We start from the raw sequence: 18,886 nt of genomic DNA, 5'->3' as shown, positions 1-18,886 counted from the left end.
GAGATATACATAGGAGGGAGCAACATAGCCGTGCGGGATTAGCCGAGTGCTCTAAGGTGCTGCAGTCATGGACTGTGCGGCTGGTCCTTAGCAGTTAAGTCCCATAAGATTTCACACACATTTGAACATTTTTTGGAGCAACATACTGCTTGACTCCTCAGTGAAGGAATGTTCTCGAAACTTCAACAAAAGCCTGTACCGAGCTACTGAGCGTCTCTCTTGCAGAGTCTTCCACTGGAGTTTATCTATCATCTCTGTAACGCTTTTGCGATTACTAAATGATCCTGTAATGAACCGCACTTGGATCTTCTCTATCTCTTCTATCAACCCTATCTGGTTATGGATCTCACACCTGTGAGCAGTATTCAAGCAGTGGGCGAAAAAGTGTACTGTAACCTACTTCCTTTGTTTTTGGACTGCATTTACTTAGCATTCTTCCAATGAATCTCAGTCTGGCATCTGCTTTACCGACGATTAATTTTTTATGGTCATTCCATTTTAAATCACTCCTAATGCCTACTCCCAGATAATTTATGGAATTAACTGCTTCCAGTTGCTGACCTGCTATATTGTAGCTAAATGATAAAGGATCTTTCTTTCTTTGTATTTGCAGCACATTACACTTGTCTACATTGAGATTCAATTGCCATTCCCTGCACCATGCGTCAGTTTGTTGCAGATCCTCTTGCATTTCAGTACAATTTTCCATTGTTACACCCTCTTGATATACTACAGCATCATCCACAAAAAGCCTCAGTGAAGTTAACGATGTTATCCGCAAGGTCATATATATATATATATATATATATATATATATATATATTTTGTGAATAGCAATGGTCCTACAACACTTCCCTGCGGTACACCTACTTCAGAAGACTTCTCTCCATTGAGAATGACATGGCGCATTCTGTTATCTAGGAACTCTTCAATCCAATTACACAATTTGTGTGATAGTCCATATGCTCTTACTTTGTTCATTAAGTGACTGTGGGGAACTGTATGAAATGCCTTGCAGAAGTCAAGAAACAACACATGTACCTGTAAACCCATGTCTATGGCCCTCTGAGTCTCGTGGACGAATAGCGCGAGCTGAGTTTTACACGATCGTCTTTTTCGAAACCCATGCTGATTACTACAGAGTAGATTTCTAGCCTCCAGAAAAGTCATTACACTCAAACATAATACGTGTTCCAAAATTCTACAACTGATCGACATTAGAGATATAGGGCTATAGTTCTGCATATCTGTTCAATGTCCCTTCTTGAAAATGTGGATGACCTGTGCCCTTTTCCAATCTTTTGGAACGCTGCACTCTTCTAGAGAACTATGGTACACTGGTGCAAGAAGGGGGGCAAGTTTCTTCGCGTACTCTGTGTAAAATTGAAGTGGTATCCCATCAGGTCCAGCGGCCTTTCCTCTTTGAGCGATTTGAATTGTTTCTCTATCCCTCTGTCATCTATTTTAGTATCTACCGTTTTGTCATCTGTGCGACAGTCCAGAGAAGGAACTACAGTGCAGTCTTCCTCTGCAAAACAGCTTTGGAAAAAGACATTTAGTATTTCGACCTTTAGTCTGTCATCCTCTGTTTCAGTACCATTATGGTCATAGAGTGTCTGGACATTTTGTTTTGATCCACCTACCACTTTGACATAAGACCATAATTTCTTAGGATTTTCTGCTAAGTCAGTACATAGAATTTTACTTTCGAATTCATTGAAAGCCTCTCGCATAGCCCTCCTCACACTACATTTCGCTTCGTGTAATTTTTGTTTGTCTGCACGGCTTTGGCTATGTTTATTTTTGCTGTGAAGTTCCCTTTGCTTCCATAGCAGTTTTCTAACTCGGTTGTTGTACCACGGTGGCTCTTTTCTATCTCTTATGATCTTGCTTGGCACATACTCATCTAATGCATATTGTGCGATGTTTTTGAACTTTGTCCACTGATCCTCAACACTATCTGTACTTGAGATAAAACTTTTGTGTTGAGTTGTGAAGTACTCTGAAATCTGCTTTTTGTCACTTTTGCTAAACAAAAAAATCTTCCTACCTTTTTTAATATTTCTGTTTACGGCTGAAACCATCGATGCAGTAACTACTTTATGATCGCTGGTTCCCTGTTCTGCCTTAACTGTTTCAACTAGTACAGGTCTGTTAGTCACCAGAAGGTCTAAATTGTTATCGCCATGAGTCGGTTCTCTGTATAACTGCTGAAGGTAGTTTTCAGGTAATGCACTTAAAAAGATTTCACTGGTTTCTTTGTCCTGCCACCAGTTATAAACGTTTGAGACTCCCAGTCTATATCTGGTAAATTAAAATCTCCACCCAGAACTATAACGTGGTGGGGAAATCTACTTGAATTATTTTCTAAATTTTCCTTCAGTTGCTCTGCCATAACAGCTGCTGAGCCAGAGGGCCTATAAAGACATCCAATTACCATGTTTGAGCCTGCTTTAACTGTGACCTTCACCCAAATTATTTCATGTTTCGAATCTCCGTCAATTTCTTTCGATACTATTGCACTTTTTATCACTATAAACACGCCTCCCCCTTCACTGTCCAGCCTGTCTCTGCGGTATTCATTCCAATCTGAGTTTAGAATTTCATTACTGTTTACATCTCGTTTCAGTCAACTTTCCGTCCCTAGTACTATGTTGGCATTGTGACCGTTTATTAATGAGAGCAGTTCTGGGACCTTTCTGTAGACGCTCCTGCAGTTTACTATTACCACATTAATATTGTTATTCTCTGTGCATTTTGCCTACTGCTACCTTGTCACGTCTCAGGAAGCGTCTTCTCGGGCCTAGGGAGGGAATTCTCTAACCTAAAAAACCCCCATGTGCACTCTACACGTACTCCGCTACCATTGTAGCCGCTTTCGGCATGTAGTGCACGCCTGACCTATTCAGGGGGACCCTACATTTCTCCACCCGGCAGCGGAGGTCGAGAAATTTGCATCCCAGATCTCCGCAGAATCGTCTGAGCCTCTGGTTTAAGCCTTCCACTTGGCTCCAAACCAGAGGACTGCGATCGGTTCTGGGAACGATGCTACAAATAGTTAGCGAGCGAGGCTTTCCGCCTTCACCAATTCCGCCAACTGCCTGTATGAACTGAGGATGACCTCTGAACCCAGACAGCAGGAGTCACTGATGCTGACATGAGCAACAATTTGCAGTCGGGTGCACCCAGTGCTCTCTGTCGCCACCGGCAGGGCCTCCTCCACATCTCGGATGAGACCTCCCCGGTAAGCAGACAAAGTGAACACTGGCCTTCTTTCCCAACCTTTCCGCTATTTCCCTAAGGGGCTCCATCACCCGCCTAACATTGGAGCTCCCAGTCACTAATAAACCCCTCTCCCCATGTGCCTGCCTGGACCTTGCTGAAGGAGCGGCCACACGTCCACTCCCAGGCAGAGCGGGTGATGCCACACAGCCAGCCTCCACACTGACCCTGCGCCTCGTGCGGCGTGAACGCTGCTGAACCCGCCACTCCCTTTGGGGAGATGGTGGCGCAACCATGCCCCGTAACCACGAAGATGTCTCAACAGGAGGGACTGTGGATGAAGCATGTAACACCTGGGGTGTACCATGTGACGCACCAGACTCCCCACTGCCGCTACACTCAGAGGCAGCAGCCTGGAAACGGTTGACCGCGGTCATCAGCACGTTCAGCTGTTCGCGAACAGTGGCCAGCTCCTCCTGCGTCTGTACACAGTAGTCACACATCCTATCAGTCTTAAGAAATCAACAATTTACTGCAGAGAGTTAATCAACTTTTAACTAGACTGCTAATTCACTAAAGGCAGCTGATAGCTGACTAAACTGTGATTACTAGACACTTCTTGTTGGAAACAATGAAAATGAGCACTACCTGTCTCTGGACTGTATTCAAAACAAACACGAAATCTATGGAACACTATTACTAGTACTTGAAAATTAAAGCTTCCTAAAAGCAAAAACACACGGAAAAAGAAGTGATAAGTAAGAAAAATACAGTTAATACTTAAATTTATGTAGCTTGCTGCACAGCATATGTGAAGCAGATGGCATATTAATGAAGTTTATTATAGGAAGTTAAATTGACAGTATTTAATTTTGTGTATTCACAAAGGAGTGTTGCAAGCAAATGGGGACATGCAAATAATCAATGTCCTTCAGTATATACAATTTCAGTGCAAGCAAAACAATTCAATCCGCAAGTCACTGCTGTAGTGTTTGAATGACGGCTCGTCTTTCACACTGCCTGTGCCTAGGCAGCACAGCACTTACATTCTCTTCGTATTGGGGCCATTCCTGTCTTGGTGTTGGGTTCGTCAGTGTACTATTTGCTGACGTCGTCTCACAGCCCTCTCTGCTCTTCCATTCTCGATTATTGTGTCGGCGCTTGTCATTACACTGGAACATTCCCCCACCCTCAAAGTGATGGACCGTCATCATGTAGGAAGCGCGGCAACATTGAGGAAGACAGGAGTGTGGGCACTTTGCTGAACCGGAAGCTGTCGCTGCAGGGGACGTTAAGATTCCGGTCGTACCCTGCCAGCCGGCATTCACTATGGCTGAAACGTCCCCCAGAAAATGACCAGAAGGGTATGCATCCACTTCAGGAGGCCAATAACCAGATGTAGACGGCATCAACTTCTGCAGTGTCGGCAGGTCCAGCTCCTTCGGTAGGAGGAGAGGAGGTGAGAAATAGTTGCAATGCTTGATCTCTGGTGTGTGCGGAGCGAAGTTTGGTCATCTGCTGCTTGAATGTTCTGACAAAATCTTCCACTTCACTGTTTGACTATGTATGGGACGATTCACTAGTTAGATGCTGTATGCCATTATGTTCACAGAATGTTTCAAATTCATTTGACATGAACTGAGGTCCATTGTCTGTCGCTATGAGGCAAAAAATAGAGGACGCCTGAATTGTGCTACGTGATGTTGTCGAGTTCATTGGCACAGCAAAAGGAAACTTGCTATATGAGTGAACCACAATTAGCCAATGAGTGTTCCAAAAAGGTTCCAGAAAGTCTGTGTGCACACGTTGCCATGTTGATTGCGAGTTAGGCCAAACAGAGAATTTTTGTGGCAGAGTGGACTGATTTTCCGCACATGCGTGACACTGGGACGTCATCTGTTCTATTTGGATGTCCATACCTTACCAAGTACAGTGTCGATGCGCTAACTGTTTCATTCAAACAGTCCCCCAGTGTCCTTGGTGAAATAACTTCTTTCTGCAAAGCTTTAGGGATCAACACACGTGACTGTCCCTGTCATTTTGTGCAAGACTCTCACCTTTCTGTATAGCAAGGCTATGCGAGTGTGCAAAGTATTGTTGCACTACAGAGTTCTTTATACTATGAAAGGAATGAGGCCAAGATGTGTGAATGTATGTTAACAAAATGTTCAAATCTGAATCAGCTTCCATGGTCTGTGCAATTTTCCCATAGTTCACCAGAAAGGCTTGTAGAAATTCAGAATCCAGAGCATTGATGTGATAACAAGATGCAGCAGAAGCATCAAAATCTGTATCAGGGCCAATCAGAAGACGTGAAATCACATCCGCATTACCATGTTGAGCTGTCGGACAATACAAAATCTCATACTCGTATTGAGACAACAACAAATCCCATCCTCGTCGCCAATTTTTATGTACTGCCCACGTGTCTAATATAGCGCGCCTAGGAAGCTGTTTTCTCGGATCGCTACACAACAATTCAAGCAAATCATATTAATGGAGTTTATTACAGTAAGTTAAACTGATAATACTTAACTTTGCGTATTCACAAAGGTGTGTCAGATGCAAATGGTGACATACAAATAATCAATGTCCTTTGGTATATACAATTTCAATGCAAGCTAAACAATACAATTCATAAGTCGCTGCTGCAGCATTTGTATGACGGCTCGTCTTCCACTCCACCCACGGCTAGGCGGCACAGCACTTATATTCTCTTCATACAGAGGCTGCTCCAGTCTTGGTGTTGGGTTTGTCAGTGTACTAGTGGCTGATGTCATTTCATAGCCCTCTCTTCTCTTCTGTCCGTGATCGTTGCACCGGCACTTGTTACGCTGGAACACACATCTATAATCCAAACATCATCACAGTGAAGGAAAGAAATCTGAAAATGGAACACACTTAGTCATGCAATGTTTCATTAATCACTGCCCAACCTACCTACAAAGCTATAATGAAATTCTTTACAATAGTAGAGTGCCCGACTTCTCATCGCAAGTTGACCTTTTCGCACTTTTCAGTTAACAACTTAGTCTTGAAAGCCTATGTTACTTCACTGATAGTGAAAGTGAAAGTGTATAAGTAACCAGCCTTATACTGCCTATTTAAGTGTCATGTCATCATCATCAGCAGCAGCAACAGCAGTTGGACATCCACTGCTTGACTAATGACTCCTCCACACTTTACAATGTGTTCCGGTCTTCACATGTAATCACCTGTGTTACGCCTGTGTGTTATGTAATGCCAACTAGCCACCTGTTATGTTGCTGCCTCAGTCTTTTCTCATCTCTGGGCATTTTGCAAAGATACATCAATCATTCATTCACTTTACCGTACTTACTGCCCCCATCAATTTGTATTTCATTAAAACTGTAACTGTGTTCCACTGGTTTGTTGTCAAAGCCATTTAATTTTTTTGTGTCTCTTCTAGTACTCCCCAGTGTATGCTTCTCTCCATTGCTTTCTCAGCAGACACCAGTTTACTCATGATTTTTACAGTGGTTCGCGTGTTTCTACTATGAGTCGTAACTGGCAGTACACACTTATTGCAGCTTTCCTTGTCCAACACATTGGAAACTTCCAGTAACTGTTACGAATACTTTCTGAAGTTGCACAAGAACAACATTTATTTTTTGATGACCAGTTTCAGACTATTTGTCTATTATCAAATCAGTCATAAATGTATGTCCTCTGTTATTCCAGTCATACAAATGGAAGATTGGCCATGGAGTCAATAACTGTGGTAATAGGTAATGTGGCCTCTGCATATGCTCATCACTGTCAGTTCTCTTTCACAGTTAGCGATGAGCATATGTGGAGGCCATATTATGTGTTATCTCGGTTATTGACTTCACGGCCATTTTTCCACTTGTGTAATGCATGACTTACATTTATGGTTGATTTGATAATGGTGAAACAGTCAGAAACTGGTCATCAATAAATAAATGTTTTTCTTCTGCAACTTAAGATTTTCGTAACAGTTGTTGGAATCACAAAAATTTTATGAATCCATTGCAGCTCCAGCTTGGTGGAGATATGGGATGTTGGAAACTTGGTTTTTAAATCCTGTTTAGTTATCAGATGTGTTCCAGGTCATTTTTATTTATCTGTTTGATTCAGTTTCTGTTCATTCAGTCATCATCTCCAACTGCTCTGTAAAGGAAAACTTTTCAGTTGTGCTTGTTTGACTGTATTTTTGATTTGAATTATTTTCATTTTTAATGTTCTCGTTGCAATTATTGTAGTCTTTTTATAATTTTATAATTATAATTTGTATTCACGCCTACTTTCAGATTTGCTGTATTGAGTTCTCCCTTTTCTTTCTTTTTTAAAATGTGTTCTTCAGGAAAACAGTATAGTGTCATCAGCAATAACATAGGCAGTTCTGATATGATCTGTTAACCAGGCACTTTCATTTTTCCTGATTAGCAAATCTGAAACCTTTCTGTAGGACTGACGATAATAGTTTTGTTAATGTTAATCTCTCTGCCTGAAATCTCTTTCAATTTTATATTTCCCACTATCTTGATGAAGGCTGATGGAAGCAGTAGCATTGCTGTATATCTTCTCCAGTACACTGACCGACACTGTCTTGCCAAAAGTAACCAGACACCCATTAGCGGGCCTTAATATGAGGTGTGTCCACCCTTCACGTTTTACAAGTTGAACTCTGCTGGGGACGCATTACATTAGGTGGCTTAATTTCTGGTGAGAATGGCAGCCCATTCTTCCTCAAAGAGTGGAAAGCAAAGAAGGTAGTGGCATTGTTCACGGAGGTCTGGAATGAATTCAACATTCAGACTCATTCCAAAGGTGTTACATTGGCTTCAGGTTGCTGCTCACAGGAGGCCAGCCCATTTCAGGAATGTTATTTGTCAACAATTGATTTCCTCGTTTGTCACGCTAATACACTCAGTCATTGACCCTAAACCATTGCTCTATTTCACGCAGTACCTGCCCATATGTAGTGTTTTTAAAGCACATTAAGGGGTCCCTAACATAACCATAAAAAACACCCCCGCCCCCCATTCTGTTACACCTCATCCATTGCTCTTCATTGTAGGCACTACACGGGACATCAGGTAACATTCTCCAGGCATTCACCAAACCCAAACCCTTCCGACAGATTACCACAGAGCATAGTGTGATTCATCATTCCGTACACTTATTTGTTGTCATCCACTGTCCAGAGGTTTCGCTCCTTACACCACCTCAAGTGTCACTTAAGCATTGCCTACAGAAATGTATGGCTTATTAGGAACTGTCAGCCATTCTACCCCACTCTTCTTGACTCCTTACACACAATCATTGCATTAGCTGGACTGCTGGTAGCAGTTTGGAATGCACAAGTAATTCCTTCCACTGATTTCATGAGAATTTTTACAGCCTCCCTCTGTAATGCTCAGCAGTGTCTTTCTTTCAGCACATAGGATCTGTTTTGTGTTGGTTTAAATGTGCTTCTTCCTTCGCATTTCCACTTCATGACCTCCAATGACTAGTCCACATTTGAAGTCACTGAGCTCTCGTGACTGACCCATTGTGCTGTTACTGCTTGTCTACTGACAACACAATACTCCCCACCTCCTTTTATACCAGTGGTTCCACCTCACATGACATGTAGTGATAAATTCTGCATCACATAGGAGTGTCTGCATACTTTTGATCACAGTGTGTAGATTGAAAAAGTGCCTTGTTTCTCCAGAGCTGGTAGTATATTTTGTTGAAACTGAGTTAAAAGCTCTCTCAAAAATATATGAATCTCAGTCAAAGTAGTAATTCATAGTAAAAATGGTTCAAATGGCTCTGAGCACTATGGGACTTAACATCTGAGGTCATCAGTCCCCCTTATAACTACTTAAACCTAACTAACCTAAGGATATCACACACATTCACGCTCGAAGCAGGATTTGAACCTGCGACCGTAGCGGTCATGCAGTTCCAGACTGAAGTGCCTAGAACCACTTGGCCACACTGGCCAGCAATTCATAGTCATACTATTTGATAAATACCTTTATAATGATTAATTGTGCTATATCCATTTCAAAATCTAGCATGTTCTTTTGCTCGATTAAAATTCAATCTTTTTCAGTGCAATTGGTAACGATTTTTGTGAATGTCTTGTACTTTGTGGGGAGGAGTTTTATGTCGAGCTGTCTCATTTCTTGTAAAATAGGACAATATTGGCATTTTTCTGATTTTGCAAAAAAAAATTTTCCTTCACAGATATTCTGTAAATGTCCTTTTGTGTAACTCGTCTGCTTTAATAATTATAGCAAAGCACAGTCTCCCAGCCGCTTTCTTTCTTAATACTTCAAATTCGTTTGGGCATCTCTTCTGATATTACTTCCGGAATTTCAGTATCTTTATTATTCATGTTTTGTGCTTCTATTCATCTCTTGGAATTGTGAAGGATTTTATTGAGTTTAGAGTTATTAGTTTATTAAGAATAATTTATTTACATTTAAGTACAGAATTTGCAAATTAGTAATGATCAAAATGATTATTATGTCTACTGCAGAAGTGTAGATAGATTATGTTATTAATCATTTATTTTTACAAAAACTTGTATGCATCACTGCCATCAGTTTTAGTTACCATAAAACACTAATATTTCAATTATATTGATGAAAATATCTCGGGGTCGTTACGAGGATTTTTAGTTATTGTTATGGAGAGAGAATGGAACTGTTGTTGCTCAGAGAGAATGGAACTGGCAGGATTGTGATAGAAGTGTTAAAGTACCTGTCGTTACCAGCAATCGCTTTCTAATGGTAGCCCATGACAGCTCGTAGTGCTCACAGGAGCTGGCAGGTAGCATCCCTGGGTGGTGCCTCTCACGCTGGAGCTGCAGCAGAAATCGTGTTGGAAGTGGACAGGAAGGCAACAGGTATGAATAGTTGATGCTCGTTGTGCTCAGAACCAAAGTACTCAGCGACATCCAAATTGTGGATAGTATCGAAGACTGTACTCCAGAGTCTAGCAGTGAAGTGTTACACTATGATGATATCCCTCCGAGAATTCTGCAAAGATTTCATCAGATTGGCTAGCTCACATTTTTCTTCTTGCCATAACCATTGCACACCACCCTCTTTCCCCAGGTGAAAAAAATCGTGCACACTCATCAAAAATGTTTTCCTCAAAAGTAGTTCTTTCATTGTGTCAATTTGCTTTTTCTCCAATACCTGCAGATGTGTAGAGTCTGTTGGTCATTTTCTTTCGTTATCTCTGTCTCTTTACATGGGCAAATCTCTGCTTCCCTAAAGTGCCCCAATGTGCATTGACCTGTATCCTGTCAGTTCTTGTCTAGGCGACCCGTTAAAAGAGCACATTGGTTGCTTTGGAGCACTGCAAATGGTGCAGAGCTGGTACCACGCAGCCTCGTAACCCTCCACTGCTGTCGTAAGTTGGGGCAGTGAAGTGATGTGTGTGCATGCCATATGGTCGTATGGAGTAGTGCAGTAATATGGATTGACATGGAGACCTGACAGAAAGCAGTTGTCATGTTTGGAAGTGCCTGTGGCCACATCTCAAATAAAAGTTACCCAGTTGTTGGTGTAGCAGTGCTAACTATTCAGTGTGTCTGCAGGGAATGATCTACCAGTCACACCAATTTGGGGCAGTGGTCGTAAAGAGAACCTAACCAACAGAGACCTGAGATAGATGCCAGTAGCAAATAGTTTCAAGCTGTCAGGAGATTCTGCTGTCAGTGAATGGATCTCCCTCTCAAGAAATTTACACATGGACATTGCGAGAGGAACTCCATGCAGTGGACTTATGGAGTTTGGTACTAATGGAAAGGCCATTGCTCACAGTCACACATAGAAAGCTGTGTGTCTTCATTGGGCCATACAACACAGAAATTAGACAGTAGCTGACTACAGGCTGGTCCAACATATCACGAATTATTTTTCTTCATTTCAAATCATGCAAGACGTTGATTGTATCTTCAGTCACATGTACTGGCAGCCTGTCATCAATTACTGATGACAGTGTGGAAGAAGAGGAAAATAATATAGTTCTGGAAGATTGCCAAATCACCACCAGAGAAGTTGTTGATGATGTCAGCATATGCTTTGGCTCATGCAAGCAGTTTTTTCAGATGTTTTGGGTACGAAACATGTAGAAACAAACTTTGTCCCAAAATTGTTGAATTTTGAGCAAAAATGACTTCGCAGAGACATTGTTCAGGAATTGTTGAATGGAGTCAACAACAATCCAGAGCTTCTAAAGAATATTATAATGTGACAAAACGTAAGTACATGGGTAAAAAAAAAAAAAAAAAAATCAGCAAGTTTGGTCACATCTGAAGGTTCTTCTTGTCTTTGCAGATACCAACACTTTAAATGAAATTACAATGAAATCCAGACCATTACCTGCTTACAGGCATTGATAAATATCAATGGGGGCAGTTGAAAATGTGTGCTCCAACCGGGACTCGAACCCGGGATCTCCTGCTTACAAGGCTGACGCTCTATCCGAGTGAGCCATTGAGGACACGAAGGGTAGTGCGACCGCAGGTACTTATGTCTGACACACTCCCTGTGAGCTCACATTTCCAACTAACTGTCCACACATTAAATTTGTAGTGTGCCTGCCCACTATACTCATTACATGCGACAGCCAACCTACCGATTCCCGTGAGAGTTTGAGCAGTGTGAGTGCATCTTCACTGAAGAAGATCATTAGCCAGTAAGCCTTATCCATATGAAGATACCATCTTCGTACAGATAAGATTTACCAGCCAATGATCGCCTTCAGTGCGGTTGCACTCACATTGCTCAAACTCTTATGGGAATCGCTAGATTGACTGCCGTGACTGCAGTCACAAGGAATGTTACAAAACTCAGGGATCCTGGGGCTGAAACTGTCCTTAACAGGGCGTAGCATCTACTTCATATTCTTTGGAGGTCAGAAAGTAGGTCTCATATCATCCAAGGACTTTTCCTTTTTTGCTGGATGTAGCACCGCAGAAAGGGAAGTACACAATCAGTAGCTCATTACGTGACTGTTCAATTTTTTTCACTTTTCCTTTTCCTGGATAACACTGACTTGATATCATGTGAACCATATCCAGGTTTTTGAAACACATACTAAAGACGATTATTTTGAAAGTCAAGTGGTCCTCGTCAAAAATAGTTTTTGCGCCGTGTACCAATGTATTTAAAACTATCTTCTGGGTTGGATGAGGAAAACTCTGCACACTAAGATATAAATCAGTGTGTGTACTTTCGTTTTACCAAAAGGTCTAAAAATGGCAGACTTCCTTCTTTCTCGGTCTCGACAGTGAACTGGATGTTTGGGTGCATACTGTTTGTATGTTAAAGGAAGTGCTCAAGAGCTTGTACACCATGTGGACAGACCATAAATATGTTGTCAACATAACAATAAAATGAAAATGGACAAGGGGGAGCCAAATTCAATGCAACTTCTCAAAATGTTCCATAAACAAGGTGGCTACTGCTGGAGACAGCGGAGAACACATTCTGTCTGTTGTTTTATAAAATTTACTGCCATACAAGAACTAGGTGGTCATCATAACATGTCAGAGCAACTACATCATTTCACGAGGAAAAAGCTCTGCCAGCAGTTTCAACATGTCCTTCACAGGTGATTAAAACAATGCTTGGACCAACTCTAATATCTTTAATTTTCTCAATGAACCTCTGAGAGTTCTTGACATGATGTTCATAGCGGCTGCCTATCGGAGTCATCAGCTTATTTAAGTATTTCGCAAGCCTGTAGGTAGGAGAACCAGCAGCGCAAACAGTTGGTCTCAGTGGAATACCTTCCTTGTGAATTTTAGGTAATCTGTACAGCCTGGGAAGTCTAGGAGCTCGTGTTCTAAGTTTTTTGATGTTATTCTCTGGTAGACCAGAGTTCTTCAGGAGCTCCACCATTTTTCTGCTTTATGACAGGGTCCCATTGTAGGCATTTGTGTATGCTATCTTACAGCAGCAATGGCACTTTGCTGTGATATTCGTTGGTATTAAGAACAACCATGGCATTTCCCTTGTCAGCCAGAAGTACCACACAATCTTCATCTTTCTGCAATGCATGGCACCCCTCTCTCTCCGCTCTGCTGGTATTAGATTGGAGAAGCTTGGCTGAGGCTAAGATGCGACTGGTAGTGTCTTACCTTATCGGCAACGTCTTGTAAGAGATGCCACACCACCCATTCCATTTCATTAACAGAATCCACAATAGGTGCAGTGCATGGTGTAGGAGAGAAATTTAATCCTTTATTAAGGGTGAGATGACTCGTCCTTCCAGGTTCTTATCAGAGAGGTTGACGACTGTGTGTGTCGTTCCATGAGATGACATTGATCTTTGCAGGGTTGCAAGTCATTCAGATTTCTTTGTTTAGGCGTTGCATTGCTGTGATGAGCTCTTTGGTGAGCTGCCGTCAACATATTGACCCACTCACAGTTGAGAGATCAGAGAACTTCTGTAACCTATCCGACATTCTCCCTGAGGAAGGAACTAAGAACTCTGAAAGCTAAGATAGGTTTTTGTCTTGTATTGCTATACATGCCTGACAACATTACTTAGAATTTTGCCTCCTGAAGGTAAATTTTGGCCATTGAATCTATCTCATTGTACCTGTATTTCCAGATTATTTTATTATTAAATATATATTAAATTGATTGGTTGAGCAAGGGGACAAGAACAGGAACAAAAATATGGACATACTGTTCTGTCTGACTTCTACTGTAGATAGTTTTTGTATGGAGAGTAGTTGTTTAATGTGGTTCATGTGCATTAAGTGAAATACATTTTGGTATCATATTCATTATCCTGGGTTGATTTAGTACCAGATTGTGCTAAAAAAAGGCTCTGCAGAGTATTGGGAAAGTTATTACTACTACTGCTACCAGTAGTAAAAGTAGTAGTAGTAGTGAACTGAAAGTCAGTTCATGATAGAATAAATACACTGGAACTTTGCTGATCCAGCTCTCAGTAGTCTGATCTCTCAGTACTCCATCGCCCATCCAAAATGAAGCATAACAATAAATTATCATGCACATCAATGTTGTTAGTGCATTACAGTGTTAGACAATGCTATACATACATGAAATTGTGGTATTCTTTACAGTTCAGTATCATGTTGTCTCAAAGGAAACAAGTTATGCTAGACCTCAAGTAGGTACTTGCATTTAATGAAGTATATCTACTATGTTTCTAAAATAAATTTCAGACACTCTCAATAATCCAGCACTATTGCTATTCCAGCACCCATATGTGCAACGAATGGCTGGATTAGTGAGACTCTAGTGTATAATCTCTCAAGAATGTAAATGATTTTTCTTAGCTTATTCATGAAATGACAAACAAGACTGGTGAGTATGCGTGAACAAAGATCTGAGCATTATGTCATTTTTTCTGCTCTATACAAGGTTATTATAAATGACTGAAGTGACTTCATAAATTAACTGCCACAAAACTCATCACTTCCATAGAAGGACTCAAAACTTTTGTATTGTTGCAACCTTAATTCAGATTTTTGCCTTGAGAGATAAGCAGTGTGTATTTAGACAGGATGGTGACAGATACTGAGAAAATATGTGTTGTGCTTTAAATGCATTCACATCTGTCTGATGCAAGAGTGCAAAACCACTTCAGAATAAAGTTCCGCATAGATCTACCTACTGCCAACTCTATTTGGTGGTGGTATGTGGAGTTTACAGCTTCAGGATGCCTCTGCAATGTGAAATCAATGGATTGGACTGCAGTGAATGAAGAAATGGTTGACAGTATGCAGATGAGTTTCACACATAGCCTACAGAAGTCAATGAACAGAGCAAGCAGAGGGCTGAACATACCACAAAGGTCTGTTTGGAAGATCTTAAGGAAGCCAAAGCCTTACCGCTTATGATTGCTACAAGCCCTGACTCCTGGTGACAAAGTTGGGTGCTTTGAATTTTCAGCACATTTGTGGCAGCTCATGGGAGAGCATGGGTTTTGTGAGAGATTCATCTTCAGTGATGCAACAACATTTTTTGTGAATGGCACAGTGTGCAAATCTGGGGGACAGAGAATCCGCACACTAACATGCAGCACATTTGGGATTCACCACAAGTTTCTTTGTTCTGTGCAGTCTTGCAGTTTAAATTTCACAGTCCTTTCTTCTATAAAAAGCCCTTTATAGGATTCATGTATCTTGACATGCTGGAAAACTTAAAGCTTTTGGCCAATGGCCTTTGTCAACAATAGACACACACACTCATGCAAACGCAACTCACACACACGAATGCACTCTCAGGCAACTGAAACCACACTGAGAGCAGCATGCTGAAAAACTGATGCATGCCACAACTGGAGAATGACAGTGTAGACTTCACCTACCAACAGGATGGTGCACCACCCCATTTCCATCTTGATATTCATGAATTTTTAATCACGAAATTGAGAAATTGATGAATTGGTAATGGTGGGGCTGATGATCAGCAATTGATATCATGACCTCCAACCTGTCCTGACCTGAACTCGTGCAATTTTTTTGTGTGTGCTTATGTGAAAGATTCAGTGTTTACACCTCCTCTACCAACAAACCTACCAGAACTGCGAGTTCATCTCAACAGCTCTTTTGATCAAATTAATAGGACGTGCTGCACCAAATGTGGGAAGAACTTGGTCATCGACTTGATATCCGAAGAATCAGGAGGGAGTTACATATGAAACTCTTACAATATGTCAGAAAAATGTTTTGAGTTTTTCTTATGTGTGTGCAATCCCTGTGACGATATGTCAAATAGTATACCTTCAGTCATTTATAATAATCTTGTATGTCGTACATTTCCTGAACTCTCTGCAATCCACCATCCCTCCAATCTTTTACAAATTTCTGGTTGTATTAGTGAAATAGAGTTTGGCTCTTATTATTATGGAGATCATTGTAATTCTATTTTCCTTGTTTTCTAGTTCCACGGTTGGAATTTGCCTGAGAGAAATAGTGTGGCTTTCATGTTTGCTTGCTGTGGTCGTGGCAAGTTCCATTACAGATGCAAAAACATGGAATCGTCTGTATTCCGAACATATTTCCCCAACACGCCTCTCTTGGGTGCATTCGTACAAGGAGAAATTGGTAGAAAATTCTTTTACGGTAAGTTGAAATTGTAAAACAGAAATGTTTCTCTCTCTCTCTCTCTCTCTCTCTCTCTCTCTCTCTCTCTCTCTCTCTCTGTGTGTGTGTGTGTGTGTGTGTGTGTGTGTGTGTGTGTGTGTGTGTGTGTGTAGAGGGGAAAAGGGAGGGGGGGGGGAATGATTGATAATTTGTATCAGTTTTTCAGTTCCATTTTTAGTGTCCATTTTTAAATTTCCTTTATTGTAATATTTTTTTAAACTATAACAGTAAGAAAACCTCATAAAAAAGAACACTTCTACGACATAAGGAAACAAGTGATGAAAATCATTGGACAAACCAAGCAGAAATACATGATGGAACAAATGGATACCATCAAAGAAAATGTTCGGAATTACAACACATGCAGATTCTATAAGACTTTTGCAGGAGTGAACTGAGGATATACCTCTCAAAATTTGTGTTTCAGAAAACCAAATGAAAGGCTTGCCTTGACTAATCACGAAACCAGTAGGGAACTTTTACACTATTTTTCTGAGCTCAGTTGCCCTGAAGCCCCCTCAAGATTCCCAAAGGAAATCTCTTATACCTGTGCCAAGTGGCTACCACCCTCACAAGAAGAGATTCACAGACATATCCTCAAATTTGAAAATAAAAGAGCGTTGGGAGAATGTATTACTACAGAACTCGCACAGATCCTGACAGAGATTTGGCAGACAGAAAAATTTCTCAAATACTGAACACGAACCTTAATTCACTCATTGCACAAAAAATGTGACTAAACAGATATCAGTAACTATCAAGAAATTTCCCTTCTGCAAGTCACATACAAAATTATGTCAGCATGTCTTCTCCAAGCAGATCAGGAGCAACTCAGTCACAAAACTGGTCAATACCAAGCTCACTTCCACACTGATCAAAATTGTATAGAACAAATATTTAATTTAAAAAAAAAAACATTAAAAATCAACACGCTAAGGACAGCCCAATCATATGCTTCTTTGTGGACATCAAGAAGGCGTATGATACAGTCCATCAGTGACCCCTTTTTGTCATCCTTGAAGAACAAGGACTTCACCTGATAACCCTAAATCTCATCAAACACCCACTTAACAACACAGCCTCCAAAGTAAAGTTCATAGGCAAGACTCCAGAACCATCTCTGATCAAAACCAGTGTTTAGCAAGCTAATAGTCTGTCTCCTGCGCTCTTTATTCTTTTAACTGCCGTGGATGAGATAACTCATCATGCTCTGCTGCTCCCCAGGTGCTGAGGACATATTAAAACACAGCCCTTGGGTTTTCCTGAAGCACCATTGATGTGTTCAAGCATACCATTCTGCCAATCTCGAACTGCTGTGGACGAGTTATGTCCATAACTCGGTGAATAGGAAAGTTTCAAGTGTTTCATAAAACATATGTGTCTCTTTCTGTGCTATCATTTGAGCAAACCTTGTTTCAGTATCTCAAACCATATCTGAAATACGATTATTGTTTTGACCACATGATTCGTGGGTTGCTGGGATGGAAAAGGACGTGTCACATGCAACTGTCCATTGAGTACAAAAATTAGCAACTCAAGGACAAAATGAAATATCTTTCTGCTCTCAATTTTATATTTTTACATTGTATCTAAATTTAATACATTGCAATGTGTAAGCTAAAATCAGTCATACACAAAGTTTACGCGATATGTTTTTACCTCTGCAAACTCCATGTAGTGTTTTGCTTAATTTGATGTAGCACAGTAACTATGATGGATAATGAAAGAAATTTGGTCTGTTATCGAGTGAAGATGTCAGATTGTAAGATGTGCGGAAAGGAAACCCATATAACTTGGAAGATCTATAAAATAGCATCCAACATGATGACATGACAGCAATTAAACAGATAAAATCTCTCAAGGGATGTGTTGAGGAAAGAGTTGACCTTCAAAAATCGTACCAAAAGACCAGGCACATCTACTCAAAATGTCCTGCTCAAAAACTGATCACAAAATATGGACAAATCAAGGGTGTTCCATACTTCAAGTATTTAGGCGAAATCCTTAAACCTACAAGAGGAGAGAGATTGGTGCAGAAAATTTGGATGCTACAGTAAAATCTACAGCAAAAAAGTGTCTCCATATACACGAAAATTGGGCTCTACAGGGTGGTCCCGAATTCATGGTACAAACTTTAATGGTAGGTGCAGGACATTGTAACAAGGATATATTGTATAGGAATGTATAGTCCCAGGTGACGCGGTGAGGCGTAAACAGGGGAAATAACGGCCGAAAGGAAAACGAAAGATTTTATTGAAATCGTTGTTGACAAGTGTCATGTTTACAGTAAGTGTTCAAAATTGCGTCCACCATGAGCGATACATGCTTGACAGCGTCGGTGCAGCGATTGGCGTACACGTTCAAAGATGCCTGGTATTTCACGCACACCTGCAGCAGCTACAGATATGCGAGCAACGAGATCCTCATCTGAGTCAACTGGAGTCTCATAAACAAGACTCTTAAGATGTCCCCATAAAAAGTAATCGAGGCAAGAGAAATCAGGAGATCGGGGTGGCCAAGGGACTGGTCCACCACGCCCAATCC

At 41.0% G+C, this 18,886-nt stretch overlaps 1 protein-coding gene across 2 annotated transcripts in view; it reads left to right on the top strand.

Annotated features, from left to right (window-relative positions):
- The window catches only part of LOC126416705 (F-box only protein 22-like), a 231,723-nt gene that overhangs the window by 172,028 nt on the left and 40,809 nt on the right, over nt 1-18,886 (top strand). For both annotated transcript variants that reach the window (XM_050084518.1, XM_050084517.1), the window contains exon 9: nt 16,141-16,321. In XM_050084518.1, the coding sequence (XP_049940475.1) occupies nt 16,141-16,321 (181 nt within the window). The remainder of the gene's footprint in view (nt 1-16,140; nt 16,322-18,886) is intronic.

This window comes from Schistocerca serialis, chromosome 8, assembly GCF_023864345.2.
Source record: "Schistocerca serialis cubense isolate TAMUIC-IGC-003099 chromosome 8, iqSchSeri2.2, whole genome shotgun sequence".
Lineage (NCBI taxonomy): Eukaryota > Metazoa > Arthropoda > Insecta > Orthoptera > Acrididae > Schistocerca > Schistocerca serialis.
The sequence above is the reverse complement of the archived record's forward strand: the minus strand, read 5'-3'. Positions and strand labels throughout refer to the sequence as shown.